Source organism: Grampus griseus (assembly GCF_964374135.1).
Source record: "Grampus griseus genome assembly, chromosome: 1".
Taxonomy (NCBI): domain Eukaryota; kingdom Metazoa; phylum Chordata; class Mammalia; order Artiodactyla; family Delphinidae; genus Grampus; species Grampus griseus.
This window is the reverse complement of record NC_139017.1, coordinates 56,385,526-56,406,624: the sequence shown is the minus strand read 5'-3', so window position 1 is coordinate 56,406,624 and position 21,099 is coordinate 56,385,526. Positions and strand designations below refer to the sequence as shown.

At 34.6% G+C, this 21,099-nt stretch overlaps 2 protein-coding genes across 2 annotated transcripts in view; both read right to left on the bottom strand.

Annotated features, from left to right (window-relative positions):
- Positions 1–21,099, bottom strand: part of LOC309825984 (rab GTPase-activating protein 1-like) — a 655,950-nt gene that overhangs the window by 404,585 nt on the left and 230,266 nt on the right. The window lies entirely within an intron of this gene.
- On the bottom strand, positions 19,859–20,944 carry GPR52 (G protein-coupled receptor 52; the record flags this gene model as incomplete). Its single annotated transcript, XM_082665270.1, has 1 exon — positions 19,859–20,944. One exon carries the CDS (start codon positions 20,942–20,944, stop codon positions 19,859–19,861), a length of 1,086 nt encoding a protein of 361 aa, XP_082521396.1.

The following is a 21,099-nucleotide window of genomic DNA, read 5'->3' as shown; positions in this document are numbered from 1 at the left end:
TAAAGGGAAAATCCAACTTCTGAGGCTAGTTAACTTGGCTAGGGCACAATGCCAATGAAGTCATTGGTTTAATCTATGATAATTGGTATGCTCTGTTCCCTAAACACTGTGTTCTAGAACGTCCCTGAATTCAAGGAGGACCAGGCATTACAACATGGATGTAGTTGATGATAGAGAGGTGAGAAAAAGGTGTATGAATACATGAAATGGTACCTATTCTGTGAGATGGCGTGACGCTGAGCCAGGACATTTTGGTAGGTACCTGCCAAATGCAGTAGTGGTCCTGTGCAACTGGTAAGAGCATGAAGGTGGGTCATGGCTGTAGAGAGAACTTTATCATACAACTAGAGTCAAGAAATGATCAAACACACAAGGCATGCTTGGGCTGAAGTTCTGTGTACCAGAGAGAGCTCTGCTCTTTTAGGTCTGGAATAAATAGAGCTTTTTTCTTCTCTAGGCAACTTAGTTCTATAGTATTTGGCTCTCTTAGGCTTCAAAAGGTAAGTAAGGTATGTTTGGAAGTGACAATCCCCAGTGAAGGCAGCTGAGCCACTTCCGAGGATGCTGTCAGAAACTTGAACTGAGTGAAATTTTGTTTCCTTTCAGTATTGGTCTAGTGAGCAATTATGATGTACCTGTTTTGTTCCAGTCCAATAGATTTAGAAAATTGTGCACGTTTGGTTCCAACTCACAGTGGCACAATTAGTGTCTTAAAACTGATTAGTTTGGGACTTAAGTGGGACAGAGCACTTATGGTAAGGGATTCCTTCTGCAGAACCCCAAGATCCAGCCTCTCCCCAGGGCAGACACTTTTAGCAAAATTTAATACAGCGACTCTCAATCTTCAGAGTGCAAAGAGAAATACTTAGTCAAAAATTCAGGTTCCAAAAAAAGCACATGAAAAGATGCTCAACATTGCTAACTATTAGAGAAATTCAAATCAAAACTATCAATACAATGAAGTTATCACCTCACAGCAGTCAGAATGGCCATCATCAAAAAGTCTACAAACAATAAATGCTGGAGAGGGTGTGGAGAAAAGGGAACCCTCCTACACTGTTGGTGGGAATGTAAATTGGTGCAACCACTATGGAGAACAGTATGTAGGTTCCTTAAGAAACTAAAAACAGAACTATGATATGATAAAGCAATCCCACTCCTGGGCATTGCTAGGAGTAGGAGTAATATACGATGGAATATTACTCAGGCATTAAAAATATTGCCAGTTGCAACAACATGGATGGACCTAGAGATTATCATACTAAGTGAAGTAAGTCAGACAGAGAAAGACAAATATCTTAAAAAACTAAAAACAGAGCTACCATATGATCCAGCAATCCCACTCCTGGGCATATACCCAGAGAAAACCATAATTCGAAAAGATGCATGCACCCCAATGTTCATTGAAGCACTATTTACAATAGCCAGGACATGGAAGTAACCTAAATGTCCATCAACAGAGGAATGGATAAAGAAGATGCAGTACATATATATACAATGGAATATTACTCAGCCGTAAAAGAAGAATGAAATAATGTCATTTGCAGTAACATGGATGGACCTAGAGATTGTCATACTGAGTGAAGGAAGTCAGACAGAAAAAAACACATATCATATGACATCATTCAGATGTGAAATCTAAAAAAATGGTACAAATGAACTTATTTACAAAACAGAAACAGAGTCACAGATGTAGAAAACAAACTTATGGTTACCAAAGGGGAAATGTGTGTGTGGGGAGTGGGGGGAATTAGGAGCTTGGGATGAACATATACACACTACTATATATAAAACAGATAACCAACAAGGACCTACTGTATAGCACAGGGAACTCTACTCAATATTCTGTAATAACCTAAATCGGAAAAGAATCTGAAAAAGAATATATGTATATGTATAACTGAATCACTATGCTGTACACCTGAAACAAACACAACATTGTAAATCAGCATACTCCAATAAAATTTTTTTTAAAAATTCAGGTTCCAGAGACCCACATCCCAAATATTCTGATGTAGTGGGTCTAAGGTGGTTTCAGGGAATCCTCAGTTCTAATAAGCACTACCAGCAAATCTGATGTAAACTGTTCATAGTCTACACTTCTGGGAAATGCTAGATTAGTGATTAATTCACAGCAGAAAAGACCTTATTTATTATAAAGTAATAAAGATATCTTTGCTAGAAATATATAGGCAACAACAAGAAACCTTCTGATATTTGGTAACCAAAATAAATCCCCTTATCATCAATGTATCTCTGTAAAATTATATATACACACAAATATTTGAGCCTACTACCTAGGACAATAAATCAAAGCAGCACTTACCTGACATTCAGCAATTTATGAGAGGCTGTTTATAGTCACAACTGTCTCTTTCTAATATCAGATAAAAAGACATGAACATAAACACACACAAGCATGTGTTTGGTACAGTTACCTCAAATAAGTATGCTCTGTTCTTAGACTCTGTGTAAAACACTCTGCTAGTAGCATCTAGAAATTCAGGGGAAAGAATCATAAATTCTTAGAAATATTCAAGCATAGCTCCAAAATAATTAGCAGTGTAATCTAATCAAAAGCAAAAATATTCTCATTTTTGTATAGCGCTCACCTATAAATCCAAGATATTCAGTCTGTCTACAAATACTTACTGAACACCTACCCCATACAGGGTGCTGCTTTGGGTGACAGGAATAGTGATGAATGTGACAAAGTCCCTGTCCCCATGGAATGTAAGGTTCTAGAAAGAGGAAATTGGAATGATTTTACATATATAAGTCAATGTCTATTCTTTCTCCTCTGGGTTTTTTAATTTTTTTCTTTAGATTCTTTAAGGTGATAACGTCCAATGCTAGCCTAAGGAACTAACCACTATTTGAAATTCACTGTGTGATATTTATACCACAATGTCTGTCTATTCCATCATATGGATCCTGCTTAATTTTATCTCATCAATCATATTTGTTTACACTCAAAGTAGCTAGTAACTATTATATATTATCCTATAACACCGCAAGATTATAAAAACAATGTAGAATGTGAATCCATCATTGAACAATGATCAGGATGAATTCTTATAAAAAAATAAAGCACATTTTAAATACATAAAATTTTATTTGTCAATTATATCTCAATAAAGTTGGGGGGGAAAGATGGTAAAATTGGGATATCAGAGAATAAAGATAATGTCTATTTTATTTCAATATTTTAAAGTAATTTTTTATAAATATGGTTGACAGAAAGATGAAATAAACTACTACTAGAAGCTTTGATGTACCACACAAACAAATTTTAAAAAGCAGAATTATCTAGTATGAAATCAGTCTACCAGTACTTTTTTTGTGTGTGTGTAAAACTATCTTGAAGAATTTTATCATTAGGTCATTAGATAAACTGGAGCACCGTGGTATCTCTCACACACAAAAGAAGAATTCTAAAATTTCTATTCATTTATCCTTATTCATATATAGCAGGTTTGTGTAACCTTTAGATTTAGAAATACAAAAGAAACTTTTAAAATACAATGTATTGAAAGGATGTTCAACATCACTAATCATTAGAGAAATGCAAATCAAAACTACAATGAGGTATCACCTCACACCAGTCAGAATGGCCATCATCAAAAAATCTAGAAACAATAAATGCTGGAGAGGGTGTGGAGAAAAGGGAACCCTCTGGCACTGTTGGTGGGAATGTAAATTGATACAGCCACTATGGAGAACAGTATGGAGGTTCCTTAAAAAAACTAAAAATAGAACTACCATATGACCCAGCAATCCCACTACTGGGCATATACCCTGAGAAAACCATAATTCAAAAGAAGTCATGTACCACAATGTTCATTGCAGCTCTATTTACAATAGCCAGGACATGGAAGCAACCTAAGTGGCCATCGACACATGAATGGATAAAGAAGATGTGGCACATATATACAATGGAATATTACTCAGCCATAAAACGAAATGAAATTGAGTTATTTGTAGTGAGGTGGATGGACCTAGAGACTGTCATACAGAGTGAAGTAAGTCAGAAAGAGAAAAACAAATACCGTATGCTGACACATATATATGGAATCTAAATTTAAAAAAATGGTTCTGAAGAACCTAGGGGCAGGGCGGGAATAAAGACGCAGACATAGACAATGGACTTGAGGACACGGGGAGGGGGAAGGGTAAGCTGGGACGAAGTGAGAGAGTGGCGTGGACATATATACACTACCAAATGTAAAACAGATAGCTAGTGGGAGGCAGCCACATAGCACAGGGAGATCAGCTCGGTGCTTTGTGACCACCTAGAGGGGTGGGACAGGGAGGGTGGGAGGGAGGGAGACGCAAGAGGGAAGAGATATGGGAACATATGTATATGTATAACTGATTCACTTTGTTATAAAGCAGAAACTAACACACCATTGTAAAGCAATTATACTCCAATAAATATGTTTAAAAAAAAAAGGCCACCTTACAAGTCACAAAAGGATTCCTAGGTGTGTCCGTAAGTTATCAGGTAAACTAAATCTCCTATGATTTACAGTATTTACATTAAGAATATACTAAAACCATACATGAAGACTGAAAGAAATTGATCTAAGTGGGGTTACTCAGAGATGGTATCTTAAAAGACAGTAAAGAAAAAATCAGTACAAATTGGATTCTGAATTAAATGGAGAATGAGGGAGAAGAAAAAGTCCTGATAGTCTTTTATTCAATAAGCATTTATTAAATACACAGAGCTATAATGTGGAGATCTAGGAAGATACTAGGAAGGTCCCAATGAAATCAATAAGAAAACAAAACAAAACAATAGGAGATGGTCAGTTTAAGGAATAAGAGTTGGCAATAATGAATTCCCTTTGTAATTGTTTGGGTTTCAAATTTTAGGAGAAATCCAGAATAAAAAGGCAAAATATACATGACTGGAAAGTAGGTACAAGGCCAGATTTAAAGAGCTCCATTTAAAAATACTTGCTAAAAGAATGGTACTTCAGTCCCTGAGAATGGATGAGCTTTCTGTAGAAATATTCAAAGGGAACAATAAATGAAGGACAAGGAGAGCATCAAAATTATAGCTCTGTAAGAATTATTTTTAAATGCCATCTAATCATTCATTTGTCCTCAGGCAGAAGTCCACTTAAATAAAAACTCCAAGGGTCATTATCATTCATCTTCTTAAAATCTCCACTAAAATGCATTCTTAAAAATTTTCCTGCAAAATATGTTCCAAACAGTAAAGATATCTGCATAAAAATCTTTCTATATTTTAAATGCAGTTATGGAAAACAAATGGTACATTTTCTTACAGTAAATGCTATCACATAATCATATGTTAAATTATATTTTGATTTGCTAAATAAATAAGCAGAAGGACTTACACACTTTTTTCTTAGCCTTTTAAAAATTTATAATTCAATATATAAGCTTAGAAAATAACATTCTCTTCTAACAAGTCCAAAAATATCTATGTGTATTATATTAAATTAAGAACTTCTTAAACAGTGAAAAAATGTTTCTGCATTTCCATAAATGCCCCAGTGTTCTAAAATAAACAGTAACTTTCTGCATCAACTTAAGACAATATAATTAATGAAATTCACATTATGAAGATCTAGTTGTTGCTTTTAATCCAAATTGAGAAATTTACATTATGAAGACCTAGTTGTTGCTTTTTATCCAAATTGTGATTTGTTGCTGTTGTTATTGCTAATTCTCTTCTCAACCTTTCCCAATCATAAACAAGGTTAAAAGAATAACAAAAATTAGAGGAAAACTAGGTTTTAAAAGTTGTATAGCATCTTTGTAATTTAGACACTTGGCAGTCTGAAAGCTACAAAATTAAGTATTTTGCAATTAGTAGTCAGGAAGAAAAAGGAGAGGCAAATGTTAAACATTCTTATCAAAATATTATATCACTAAAACTGTTGTTTAGAAGAAATCAATATATGTGGTAAGGTAAGGTGTATTTCAAGTAAAAGGTCTACAGCTGTAAAAATAACAGGTCTAACCTAATCAAAAGGCCTACATTCAGTTATTTCTACGAGCATAAAAAGAACTGAATGACTCCCCTTGGTGAATACACACACACACACACACACACACACACACACACACAGAGTAAATGTCAACATAACATATGTATAGAAAAGAGTTAATATAGCAGGCCTGAGACTGCCTGTCCTTAGAACAGCCTCCTTGTAAGGCTGGCCCATGGCTAGCTTCTGGAAACTTGGCTGATAAACATTTCCCTACAATCATATAAAGCTTCCCCTAAACGACAAGAATGATTCATTATGCCTGGACTGTTTGTGCAAACAATATGGTTTATGTGAAATATCTGTTGTCCTTCTGGGAGCCTCGGATTCTGGTAGGTGCTGGGTAAAGGATGCCTATATGACCAGCCCCAAGTAAAATCCTTGAATACTGAGTCTCTAATGAGCTTCACTGGTACACAACACTTTGCACGTGTTGCCACAAGTAGCTGGAGGAATTAAGTGTATACTCTGTGACTCCACTGGAAGAGGGCTCTTAAAAGCTTCTGCCTGATTTCTTTTGCTAATTTTGCTTTATATCCTTTTGCTGTAATAAACCTTAACCATGAGTACAACAATACACTAAATCTTGAGTCCTTCCAACAAGACACCAAATCTGAGGATGGTCTTGGGAACCAATGACAAAGATAGTTTGAGACAACATCAATTACCTGGATTTACACATTAAAGATGTTTATCACACATGCTGATGGCAAAAGTTTAATGAATATATTAGAAGATACGATGAAGTTTCAAAAAGGCTGGAACAACTGAGCCAAGTCTAACATGATGAAATTTAAGAGAGATAAAGATAGTCTAAAATTGTGTTTAAAAAAACATGAACTACTGTACATGTAGGGAGAAGGAACATGTAATTAAGTAGGTATGAAAAAGACCTAGGGGATTATTGAAAATAAACTCAGTATGTTAAATGGTAAAATATAACTATCAAAGATATCTAATTTACTTCTGTGCTGAAAAAAGCAGTATGGTATATAAACCAAGGGGAAATAATAACTCCATTATCCTCTGTTACTGGTCATATCGCATACAGAACATTATATTCATCCATCTAAAGAAGAATATATTAGAGCAAATTCATGAAAAAGCTGGTGATGAGCTCCAAAACCATATTTTACGAAGAATGGCTCAAGACTAAGAGAAGACTAGAGATAGGAACAATGATTCTACTAATGTATACAGAAGGTTCTTGGGTAAAATAGAAATGTTAATTTTTTCTATATAATCACAGTGAGAAGAAATCAGAAAGACATTCATTTCAGCTGAATATAAAAATTATTCCGAATCCAAAGTTACCCCAAAGTGCATTCACCTACATTTAAAACACGTATTCAAAGCCTACCAAGTCCACTGAATGTCGATTTTGGACGGAAAAATTCAATTAGAGTAGGTAGCTATATTAAATGATGCCTATATTAAATAATCTTTCATCTCTTCTAATGTACTCTTTTCCATTGCTCCCTCATATATACTCTACTAGAAAGGCAGGGGGAAAGGATTTTGATGTAATTTTCAGTCCAACCAAAGCTCAACTGAGTGGGGGAGAAAAGGAGAAAGACCTCAAAACACAGTTAAGCCAAACAATTAAATTGAATTCAACTCAACAAATAAATGACTTAACTGTAATAGAGAGCACTTGATACTCAGCTCAACAAAGAACTGAGTAGCCTATATACAAAGTACTCTGAGGAACCAGGGCAATGTAAAAGACAGAACAGGGAGAAAAGGTGCAGACTTACAAGCATCCCCTGCTCTGTAGACATCCACAGCAGGTGTGCCAGCTCCAAAGTGGTAAAGCCACTCACTGGCTCACCACAGCTCCAGTCACCACTGTGGGAACTATACCCATGGTTCTGTGGGTTAGAAAAATCCCAAGTATCAAAACCAGGCCTGGGGTTCTCAGCCCTTAAGAGCTGAAGTCTTGATGTCCACATACACCCCAAAGACACAGGCCTCAAAAGTCTGCTTAGGAAAAGATCCTCCCTCACAGAGGCAGAAGAATACAAGGGGGAAAATGTTCCAGGTCTTTCTCAAACGCCAATATAGGCAGCTGTGTGGCACACACCACATGCAATGAATAGGCAATGCTGAAGACAGTACCAATAACGAGACAACAGCATTATCAGAATTCAACATTCTTAAAATAACACCTGGTCTTAACAAGGCAGCAACACAGAGTAAATGGTGAGCTAATAAAAGTGAGAAGATGACCTGAGCTCAAAGGCTTTTTTTTCTTTATGTTTCTTTAGTCTCTTTTATTTTTTTTTAACATCTTTATTGGAGTATAATTGCTTTACAATGGGGTGTTAGCTTCTGCTTTATAACAAAGTGAATCAGCTATACATATACATATATCCCCACATCTCCTCCCTCTTTGAAATAAAGAATTTGAGTACATTGGTTTAAATGAGGCTCAGCAGGCCCATCTCAGTTCTAGGTTTGTTTGGTTGTTTTTTGGGTTTTTTAGTGCAAGGAAGAAAAATACCACAAAAACCATATTAAACAAAGCAACCTCTGTAGGGGCTCAGAGGGGATAAAGTGAAAATCAATTCCTTAATTTACTTGTTAATTAGAATTGCTGCTGTCAAGTTTGTGGTGAAGCAAGGTAGGTTGATAGTTACTGGTATGAAGATAAACCGGCTCACTTCTTTTGGAAAGTAATTTGGCAACATGCATAAATAACCTTAAAATATTTTCATGAGTTTGACTCAGTATTTCTCTTTCTTAAAAATTCTAAGAAAATAGGGCTTCCCTGGTGGTGCAGTGGTTGAGAGTCCGCCTGCCGTTGCAGGGGGCACGGGTTCATGCCCCGGTCCGGGAAGATCCCACATGCAGCGGAGCGGCTGGGCCCGTGAGCCATGGCCGCTGAGCCATGGTCGCTGAGCCTGCGCATCCCGAGCCTGTGCTCCACAACGGGAGAGGCCACAGCAGTGAGAGGCCCACGTACCACACACACACACACACAAAAAAAAAAATTCTAAGAAAATAATACTAAATAGGGACAAAGTTTTATTTATAAAGATGTTCATAAAAAGTATTCAGTAAAATAGAAAAGTCCTTAAGATATAAATAACTACATTAAAAACTCCTTTACATAGAAGAAGTCCTGGTCCACAGTGGAAAAATGGAAGGGAAAAAAAATAATGAAGAGCTGCTATATCTAAGTATATATGGGTAATGGAATTATGGGTGATTTAGTCTCTATTTTTATCCTTTTAAATATTCCCTGTATTTCCTTAAGGAGTAATATTTCTTTAAAAATTAAAAATAAAAACTAAAATGAATCTTGATTGAGGATGAAAAAATGGAAATTAGCTATGTAGAAGGGATGACAATTAGAAAAGGCAGTATTTTGAGATAAGTTTTCAGCAGTTAGCTATAACTTGTCCTTTTATAGAGTCGTGTGAAATTAAAAAGTGCTAATTATGGAAGGGCAAGTTGGTGGATATATAAAGAAGCAGAGACAATAACTTAACACTCAAATTATCTCTATAAGAATCCTTGACGTCTTCCCTTAAAGTCTTCCAGTCCACTGACTATTCCAAAAAAGGCAACAATAATCCTAATAATCCTTCGAGATCTTTCATTTAAAATCAACTAATGGAAACCTGATAATTTACTATTTTTTAACATCCAGCTTTACATGAAATTTTCCTTTCATTCATCTAGAGAAAAATATACAATAAATAAATTATTATGGTGTTCAGCCAGACTATATGGGTTCAAATGATGGCTCTCCTACCTCTGATATGGAGAAGTACCTAGTGCACGGAAAGCATATATAACTGTTTGCTTTTATTCTAATGAACCAAATGAAGTATGTCTTCAATAAAAGTTTCAAGATCGTTTATTCATTTTCTCACCCATTTGACTAAACCTGAGGAAAACCAAAATGCTCTGACAGGTTAGTTTAAAACACCTTTTGACATCTGACAATGTCAAAAACCATAAAATTCTTTTTGATGTAGGCACTCTTAGCCATGAGTGCAACTATATCCATTAATTTTCTAACATATATTACCAAGAGCCTACTAATAATGTTATATATAAATGCAGAATTATAAACTCTCTTTCTTAAATTTTTTTTATATTTTGGCCGCACGGCACTTGTGGGATCTTAGTTCCCCAACCAGGAATTGAACCCCGGCCAGGACAGTGAAAGCGCCAAGTCCTAACCACTGGATTGCCAGGGAATCCCTATAAACTCTCTTAAGTCATATACATTTTAGAGTTGCATACAAGTGTGGCTCTTACATAGCTAGATCTTCTGTTTCACTGCCTATTAGAGCACTACAAAACAGGCCTGCTTATTTATAAGTGAATCAATTTTTTCAGACTATAAGGTTATCACTTATTGAAGGAAAGTTTAACAAATGCTTTTGATGTTTGAAAACTACATTCAATATTAAGTATTATTGACTCCACATTTAAAGGTAAAATAATGTATGATTATATACATTAGCAGTTGAATAAAGAGACTAGGAAGTAAGTTTCATATGCAAAGAATTTTAGCCAAATAGGAAAAGGTGGAAATATAATAAGTATGTAGATTAACTGTAAAAGGTAAGAATTAATTAATTAGAAAGAATAGTTCTTTGTTTCATTTAGAGTGAGGTAATCAGTTGACAAACCACTGGAATCATAGAGGAAAACTCAATATCTATGGTTTTACCCATATGCTGGAAATTTTCCTGATACTTGGGTGAATCAGGTTGAAATTAACAATCACTCCTCCTTATGAGATCCTTAGCAATGATAAAAGCACAATGTTCTATTACTGTGAGTATCATGTACCAGGTACATATAATGTCTTATATCAGGGGTCAGTAAACGTTTTTCTGAAAGGGCCAAATAGTAAATATTTTAGGTTTTGTAGAACATAAAATCTCCGTCACAACTACTTAACTCTGCCATTGCAGTATGAAATATGAAGTCAGCCAGAGGTTGATTTATAAATGAATGGGTGCAACTATGTTTCTATAAAAGTTTATTTACAATAGTAAGCAGTAGACTTTGTCAACTCCTATCTTATACTATAGTTACCTATATGTGGTCCATCTATCCCCTATTAGTCTATATGCTCTTAGAGAACTGAAAATCTGTTTTACTTATAAATCTCACTATCTTGCATAGAATTTAGTATAGTCCCTGTATAGTTTTTACACAGGAAAAACCTGATAAATACTTAAGGAACAAATGCATAAATGATTCTATTAATTAAAAAATATCAGGTATACATCATATGATTAGCTTAGTAGCAGACAAATTAAAACCTGCCTGTCACTAAAAAAGCCTTCATAAAGTGAGATGCCTGTCACTAAAAAAGCCTTCATAAAGTAAGATTCATCGATAATCAATGACAAATATTAGGGAAAAACTAGTAGTAGTGGTCTAGGATGATACCTGAGTTGGTAGAATATGTCGTCCCCATGTACAGTCCCTGAAGCTACTTCTACCCATGTTAATATTCTTGTTCTAATCTCAACGCTTATACCTAACGATTTTACTCCAATTAGATTTAATCCATATAAAAGAATATTTAATTTTTAATATACTGCATCCCAAAGTTATTGTGTATTTCTCTCAACGATAAACACTGAACATTTCCTTTCCTTTCATTTTAATAACTTCTCAAGTATCCCAAGGTATCCTCTGAGACTAAAGCATCTAAACACATGGCTAAATATTTACGTCAATTCATCTTTTAAAATTAATCAATCCCTCTAATTCTTCAATCTATTGCATTGTTCCTAAAATCTCTCCCTCAAATCCTAGAAATTAGATAATCTGTCCCCTTGCTCGCTTCCCACAATTCAATAAATTATTCTTTGGACTTAAAAGCGTCCAGGAGTATCTGTAGAACCACAATTCATGTCATATAAAACACAATCAATAAATATGTATTGCCCTAATTTGTTGATATGGAATGCAAACATAACTGGTTAATTCAGACTGCAGTAATTTGAATTTTGCAATGACTCATCTTGCAAACCCTTTTAATGAGTACCATAAATTAAATAGTCATAAATTCTCACAAAAATCTTAAACGTTTAAGGCAACAAACTTCAAATAACTCAGTAGAATGCAGTTATATTCAACTGATGCATATACTTTCGAAGGAAAGGTTTCATCTAAGGACATTTATAAGACAATCCTGTGTTAGCCTAATTTGAGTTCCTTTAATTTTTCTATAAACATATTATTTCATTGAAAGAAAACTGAATTATATATTAATAGGGTTTTAGGTAAAAAAACACTAATTCAGACTGTTCTCTCTGATTCCCTGAGTACTATTTTTTAGACTGTACACAAACATATATAGGACTTTATAAAGCACTGTAGCCAGAAATGTCAAAACCTTTTCCATCATAATGCTTCAGAAAAACCCATCCCATATGACTTCAACAACATCGCAAATCCATTACAAAGAACATTCAGAACACAAAGTGCACAGCTATGACATGTTTACTTTTCAAAAGCAGTTATATGGATATAGTAGTGTGTTTCTGACAATTCTTCATCAAGGTTATAGTTTTTAAATACATAACTAATACAGTTGAATTCAGTCTATATAGCTCTCAATACATTCTGCAGATGTTTTCAAACTGTTAATGTTTTTAAAAGGAGAGATACATTTTCATTACCCTCTATGGATAAGAAATTGCTTTAAGAAATATCAACACAATTAGCAGTGCTGAGAATACATCTTATTAAAAATTTCCATGACCTGAAAATCCCACCTTCAACATATAGTCAACCTTAAGGTAATCTTTCCCACTTTAAAAATTAAAAGATAAAATTTTATACGGAATTTTCCTGTATCAACTAAGTCTTCATTTGCTACTCAAGGAAGAAGGGTCAGGTCACTCAACCACCAGCCATCCATAAATACATTATTCAAGAACTTTATCACAGGCAAAACTATTGCCGCACAAGACATATGGTCAGTAGTATCTCTATCTGGTTATGTGATCTTGCGAGGGTCACTTAAAAATCTTATCTCAGATTTCTATATGTGAAATGAGATAGGGCGTACTCACAGAAGCTTTTAGAATACATCTAATTGATAATGACGAGGGCGTTTTACATGTTCAAAAGCATTTTAAGCTTTTTCAAATTTTAACGTGCAGCGTTTTTTAATTATTTCTTAACATACTTGATAGGAGAGGCAGGTACTTGTCTCCATTTTCCTCATTGCACACAGAATCATTTGAATATATCTCATATTAACATTCCAAAACTAAGACATTATGGGTAATCTCACCAAAGAATGTTACTTCAAATCCTAATAAGTTTTCTATTAAAAAAAAAAGATGTGTACCTTTAACTATGGCAAAGTAATTAAACACTCTACAATGACTACAAATTGAGCATGCAGGGATTTTTTTCTAAGTTTGTAACATTGGCAAAATCATTATAACAAATACACACATACCCACATGCACACACCTTTATCCTGTCCCACAAATAAATGCTACCACAGGATGTCCTGGATTTCGAAATCTATAAAAGTCAATCAAGGTATAGTCCTCTAATAAATTTTAATAGTTTGTTCAATGGTAAGTGTTAAATCACATTTAGAAACTGAGAAAGTAGGGCTGTAAGTGAAGCTGATGACTGAAACAACAGAAGCCATTACAAGATCCATTTAATAATAAAACACTCTAAATGCGAATCTTTAAAATGTACTTTTCCAGGCTTATCTCCAAGTAAATACACCTAAAAATCCAGTAAAGTTTTAAGACCTTGGACATGTAATAAGTGTTTAAAAAAAAACTGTGTTGGGGCACTAGAAGCAGAAGTGTGATAAATCTAATCTTTGGGGGTGTCAAGTTTTTCCTCAAATTCTGTTTGAAGAGAGCAAAAAGTTAAATGCATATTTATTTGTAATTTTTGTTACATTTTAGAATCTAACTTATGGCAAGAACATTTCACAAAAACCTAGATATACAGAAGTTGATTTCTTGCAAATAAGAAACTATGCTTTATTTTGAAATTGGTAACTTAAAGCAATTCTAAAGACAGAATTTTGAACCATCTTTTCCTTGCCAAAATAATAAAATTAAGAAAAATCCAAATATAATTTAACTTGTTAAAATATTAAAACAAGGATTTTCAGGATTTTTTTAACCTGCTTCTTCATAAATTATATTTTAACCTTAGCAAAATCTATCATTTATAATATCAATTTTACCAATTTACTATTTTTAATTATAAAACTCCTGGAAGAGTAAATGGAATAATAACTGTGAAGAGGCTATTTATTATTATAAAATGTATAATCTAATACCTCTTTTAAACTTCAAACTCTATTAGAAACATAAGTAAATGTTTTAAAACTGTATTTTACACAGAGTAAATACACGCACACTTGCTTGTGTCAGGCATAACCTCAGACAAATGCACTGGTCATCTCTTGCTACAGTCTGCACTGCATTCAAAGATACATTTTAAATTTTAAAGAACAGGCTATATAACTTTGTACTTGATTTGTTGTATGTGGGCCTTCCACCTAAAATAATGCCACCACTTTGAATTTATAAAGTATATCTGGGCACTTTTTATCAACATCATTTATACTTGCTTAAGTAGAAAACATAAAATTAAGTAGAAAACAGTAAAACTGGAGTCAAATTTCTAAAGTCAAAGATAAATGTGATTTCTCTTGCATAAAGGAGCATTTGGGGAAGTTTTAGAATTTAAGCAAATATTTCCATTCAATAAATTCTACCATTATGCACTATGTTTCTTGATATTTACCACCAACATATTTTAAAACTTTACAATCTCCAAAACTAATCTGGTGGTCCCATTTACTATAGTGAAGATACTGATATCACATATGCCTTTCTGCTATCAGACATAACAGACTCCTGCTGAATTTATTACTCTGATTTTCTTCACCTTCATAGGGAATCATAAAAACATAGAATAAAAGTTACCATTAAAAAGTTATAGATATGATCTTTGGGGATGGGGGACTGAAAGCAGAATCTTGCCTATCTGTGAAATGCAGTTAACACACCAGCGGGACCCTATTTCCTTAATGCAAGGTCATCCTTCTGTTATTTAAAGATGTGAAAAATGCTAAAAGGTGCCATCAACGGTGCATTAAAAAAATGGTGCAGTAGAAAAGTGGTAGGTGATTGAGATCCCTTTCAGATTCAGCAAATAACACTTCAAACTGATTGTGCTGAAGCAAAATTGTCAAGGACATCTAATATCATAAGCAGAAGGGCATCAAACTTCTCTAAAAATTTTACGTGAAATAGCAAATATTACACAAGTCAGAAACTACATAAACTGTCTTCAAAAGAATATAGTATTGAGACAACATTGGATAATGTTACTTGTAGGATCAACCAAGCTTTTGTGAAACATCAAAATATTTTTTAAACAGTCAGCATTCTTTTTAACAAAACAATTTTCCCATTATAACGTTAAGTAAACGCTCACTGTAAAAAACTTTTGAACAGACTAATAAAGAAGAAAACCTAATCACATCACTTTTAATATTTTAAAAGACAATCATTTACACTATTAAATAAAGTTAAAATATTTTAAATTATAGAGCAAAACTAGCCCTGGATAAAACTTTCATATATAAGAAACACTGAAAAGGGGATTTATATTTTTTTCTTTTCAAGTCATTTTGTTTTCCTTAGTGTCTATATATTTGGTTGATGATTATGCAACTTTCTACATATCCTTCTAATCTTAACGTTTTACTCAGGTAAAAGAGCAACTTTTGGAACCTATACATCAGAATAGAGCATCAACTCAGTAACATAATCTCCTGTGCATTGTGATGGTCCTACCTGGACACCAATGATGCTACGCTCAGCATGTTATACAAGCAAATTCCCCACATCTTAATCTTCTCTGTTTATTGCATATTTATAACTTTTTCACATCTAATGATTAGCTTCCAGGGTAGGGAGAGACAGAGGAAAGTCATTTAATTTAAGGCAGCAACATCATTTCTAATCTTCATTATAGAAGATACATGTAGAGCGAATCTATTTATTAATCTTTGTTTCTTCAAGGTAACAGGTACATGACAAAATACCTTAAATTCCATTTTAGTAAATGAGGAAAACTAAAATGTGAAGACAAATGGCAAGATATTCCTGAACAACGCTTTCCTTCTATTGCCAACCCGATGAAAGAAAAATATTTAAGCATATTTAATACAATAAAGTAAGGAGGTAGGTTAATCTCAGAATCATTCCTGTCTCATCCCATCATCTGCTTGATGGATGTCTTTAATCTCAAATGATGTCTTCATGTATAACTATTCCTGGAAAATGAGCTTTCAGAGATTGTGGAAGTTTTCTACATTTAAAAATATCTGAGTTTAGGCCAAAATCTGAGTTTAGACAGGTTTGGGAAAAAAACGCCGTTTTAGAAAACTCTAATTGTTATAAAATACAATTTTCTTAAATTGCAATTAGTGATCTTTAAGTTGTGATGGCAATAAATCTGGCATCCACAAAGATGATAAAACAGGAGCTACCACATTCCAAATACTTTCTATGTGTCAGGAGCCATGCTGAACACAGAGATTACTTTATCTCATTTAGTCCTCAAATCCAGCCTAGTAGGAAGGTACAAGTCTCTGGATCTTCCTGATGAGAAAACTGGAGACGTGGAACATTCAGTATTTTTCCTAGGGCTAAACAGCTTATGAGGGCCAGGATTTCAGTGCAGGTTTCACAAACTAGTAGGTTATAAAGCCTTCCAACACTATATAACTTTAGAAACAATGCCACAGATAACAGAACCTTTAGTAATAGACTACATCATCATTGTTTGGTTGTCATTTATAACCAAATTGGATAATTACCATAGAATACAATATAATAAGAATAATGGTTATGCTTTCTATTCTTAAAACATATTCATCTAAAAGACAGAATAATTTCAAAATAAGTATTATTATATAAACACATATTAAAATATGTCAAAAGCAAGTTAAGTGGCTTGCCCTAGAGTTGCACATGAAACATTAAAATAAATGAAGAATCTAAACTGAGAACTTGCCTTCTAGAGGCTCTCCTTTCAGCCTAAAACAGAGATTTCCTTCTCCACTCTTCTCCTTCAAAAAACATTTTTTTCAATAAGAAATTTATAGAGACTTGAAAAAGATATTCAATGAAAACTTAACAAAAATGAACAAAAGTAATGTCAAGGGAATGTCATGCCCCAGGGTTTCAGTTTGATTGAAGACTAAACTGGTAAGTGGGGGCTTACCAGATTGCTACTTTAATAAAAGAGATTTTTAAGATCAAGGAAAAAGATATCACAAGGAGAGACCTGAAACGAAAGATTTAAGTGAGAAAAAAAGAAAACTCAAACAAGTTCTGTAGGGAAAAGGTATAGACAGAGGTACAAAGGTCTGGAGGCTTTGGGGGGAAAAGGCAGCACAGCATAATGGTTAATTGAGTGTGAATGAACCTCAACCACTGATTAATTGAGTGACTGACTTTGGATAAATCACTGTTCTTTGGTTTCCCCATCTTTAGGATGGGGATAAAAACAGTACCTATCTCCATGGGTTGTAGTGAGGATTAAATGTTTTCATATATGTAAAACTTCACACAGTGCCTGGCATATAATTATTGTTATTAACTACCATGAGGAAAAGCCAGAAGAGGAAAATGCAATAAACACAGCCTCAGGTTTTCTAACTATACTTACACACCAAACTACAGGATCAAAATCTGATTCCCAAATAATACATATAATGTTCAAAGTTCTATTTATGCCACCTGAAAAGTCAGCAGCATTATGTTTCCTTGAAGTTTGTTTTCCTTAAACGGGTCTGAACTCAAAAGGCACATTTCAACTTATCCAAGATGTCAATGGCAAACGGGATGAGAATTAATGTAAACAACCCAAACCACAAAAATGTGAAACAAATTTTGATTCCCCAACAGTAAACTCTTATTCTAAGTGTTTTATTAAACTGAAGCAAAGTCTGATTTTGAATACGTAGAATACTGTTTTATTCTTTATTTTAAACCTTCCTTACATGTTTAAAAATATACATGGGCTCAGAACAACCTCAGTAAAATGATGACATTTCTTTTACTAAAAGACCTCTGAAGTCAAACCACCAGTGTGCAAACATGTTTGGCTTCCAATTTGAAGAGTCATAGGCACATTTCACTAAATGCATTTCATAAAATAAAGAAATAAAAAATGCTGAGAAGAAAAATACTCAGTAGTTTGATATAAATTTTAAAATATCTGTCAGGCAGGAAACTTATGGTAAAAAAAGTAAGATTTAGATGTTTTAGCACTTACACCTGCTTCACTACTAATTTCCCAAATGCTGTTTTGCTACATCTAAACCCCTGACAATTTACTACACAATTCCATGTAGTACACTAAAAAATAAGTTAATTTAATCTCTGAATATGAAAACAGATCATTACAAAAGAAAATACTGACAGTTCTTACCTGTATTTGATAATTAAGTATATTTTATTCTCAGCATCACTAAGAATGCAGCTTGGTCTAATAGAAATATCTAAATAACAACTACACAAAAGTATTTTTCTCTTAAAAGAAGTTTTTGTATATTTTTGTCCAATGTTGATGACTTAAGCAACACTGATCTATATAGTGTGCTAAGAAGACATTAGGCACAGATCACATAATGTAATTTACATTTTCTTTGTTGTAAAAAATATAGTATGTGCAAATGCATTACCATACAAATAATTAGCAGACACAACAATAAGCTTTGTAAATCTAACACAAAAAGGTTAATATTTTACTCTTTAGAAAAAAAAAAGGACACAAGTAGCTTTAAGAGCAATACCTCACTTTTGAGTGAGTACTCTGCATCTGCATTAGAATTATCTGTGAATTAGCTTAAAGAAAAACAAAGCTTAACTATAGCCCCTGCAAAAAACAAAAAGACACCACTTTGGGCACATGAACTAATTCAAAAGAAAACAAATAAAAATGTTTCCCAAAGCCATTAAAAATACTTAATACAATATCTCAAACAACCTATAGAATGCTTTTTTGGAAGGAATAAATCATTCAACATTATGACTTTTATATAGTAGATTCTTTCATTAGCTAAGACACTTCTGGATTAAGGTGCCAAAGGATGCAGATCAAGAAAAATGGAGAGAAAAAAAAAAAAGCTGTTAGGAAGGAGGAGGGAGCATAATTTTACCCAGAAGAAACAAAAATACTGTTTCTTTTTGTTCATAGCAGAAATTTTGTGCTACGGATATTATAAAAACACAAGCAAAATGGTTGTGTGGCAGGTAATAAAATACAATGCTTACTATGCATCCTCCATGGAGAGACCGTTTAGGGATTGTAGATAAGTGAGTTTAAACAAGTACACTTTGATGCAAAAAATTATACTTTACCACATATATAATATGTAGCATTTTTCTGTAAAGGGCAATTTATGTAAGTAATTTCCACAAACACAAAGAGAGTGAGAGAGACAGAGACAGAGGAGAGAGTCCAGTCAGAGAGAGAGACAGACGCCGGGGGCTTTGCTCATGCCCTGTGGAAGATCTGAGGTACTTTTCCATCCTCAGTGTTTGATTTTGCCTATTACTGCACATTCATACTCACACACTACAATTATCTCACGAGATTACCCTCTACACATCCTTTTCTTCAGGGTTTTTTTTTCCATGAAAAAAAAAACCTTTAGTCCCTTCCTCTCATAGTCAACTATTCTAGTAAATATTTCTCTAGTGGCAAATTTCCAGATGAAGCAAGAATACAATCCCAAACTACTGTCAGACTACATTTGATTTACTGTGTGGTTTTCTTCAAATGGAGCAGGAATTAGCCCGTTTCCTAGGTTGGGGGTCTCGTGCTTCCTGATCCTTCACACACATACAAGACGTGCACATTGTCTCGGACAGTCTTCGGAGGCCTAGCCGGAAAACACTGTTGGAGAGGCTGTATATTACACAGTTACAAAAACTATTACTTATAGCAAGCCAGGTTGTTAGGAAGGACAGTGTTGGATTGTCCAAGACCCGGGAGCTTTCTAGAAGAAAGTATATGATATACGGGAGCCAGAGCATGTAAAACACACTGGTTATCCGAAACAAAACCATGGCGTAGCGACGGTCAGGGCTATGCCCAGTCTCTCCAGAGGCAGCGACTTCGTGGCTAGGGAATCGGGCCCTCCGGTCATTTATCTCTTTGGTGTGCTGCCGGCAAATTGTGAAAATGTGGAAGTAAGTGAAGCAGACAACAAAGGCAGCAGGAGCATAAAGTAAACAAACAATAAAGCCAGTAAAATAGACACTGGTGAGCCAAGAGGTGGCACACCATTCAAAAATGTCACCGTGGTAACCGGGTTTCCCCCAGCCAAAAAAGGAAGGCAAGAAAATTAGGCAAGAGTAGATCCAGATTAAAACAATGCAAATTCTCAGGCGACAAGGGGTGACCAGTTGATTGTAGGAAAGAGGCTTGGTAATTGCAAGATAGCGATCCACACTTATGCAAGCAAGACATGCCATAGAAACACTTTTTAGAACTGAGATGATATATCCAAAAACCTGGCAAGTCAGTGACTCGTGGATACCCGTGGAGTAGTGGAGAAGTGAGAGAGTAGGAACCAAGCAGGTAACTCCAACGAAAAGATCAGCATATGCCATTGTCTGAATGAAATAGCTGGTCGTATAATGGTGTAAGAGTGGAGCACAGTGAAAGACAAAGATGACGGTTAAATTCCCAGCAATGATTAGAAATGTCAGCAAGACAATAACAACTGTCTCGAAGATGCAGACGTCCACCGCACTGTAGTGGCCAAATCCAAGTGGGCAAGAGTGACGTTCGGACACATTCAAAATGCCACTGCTCATGTTCAGGATCCTCCATTCAGTCCACCTGGATTCATTCATGGCTTGGAATTAAAAGAACCTGCAGCTCTGGCTACAGCAAGCAGGTGCCCTGCCTAGCATCTGCTAAACTCTGCCCATGAGTGTCTCAGAATCAGCTTCAGTAGACAGTGGCAGCGCTTCTGTCACAGCTGAGCATCCCAGGGAGTACTCAAGTC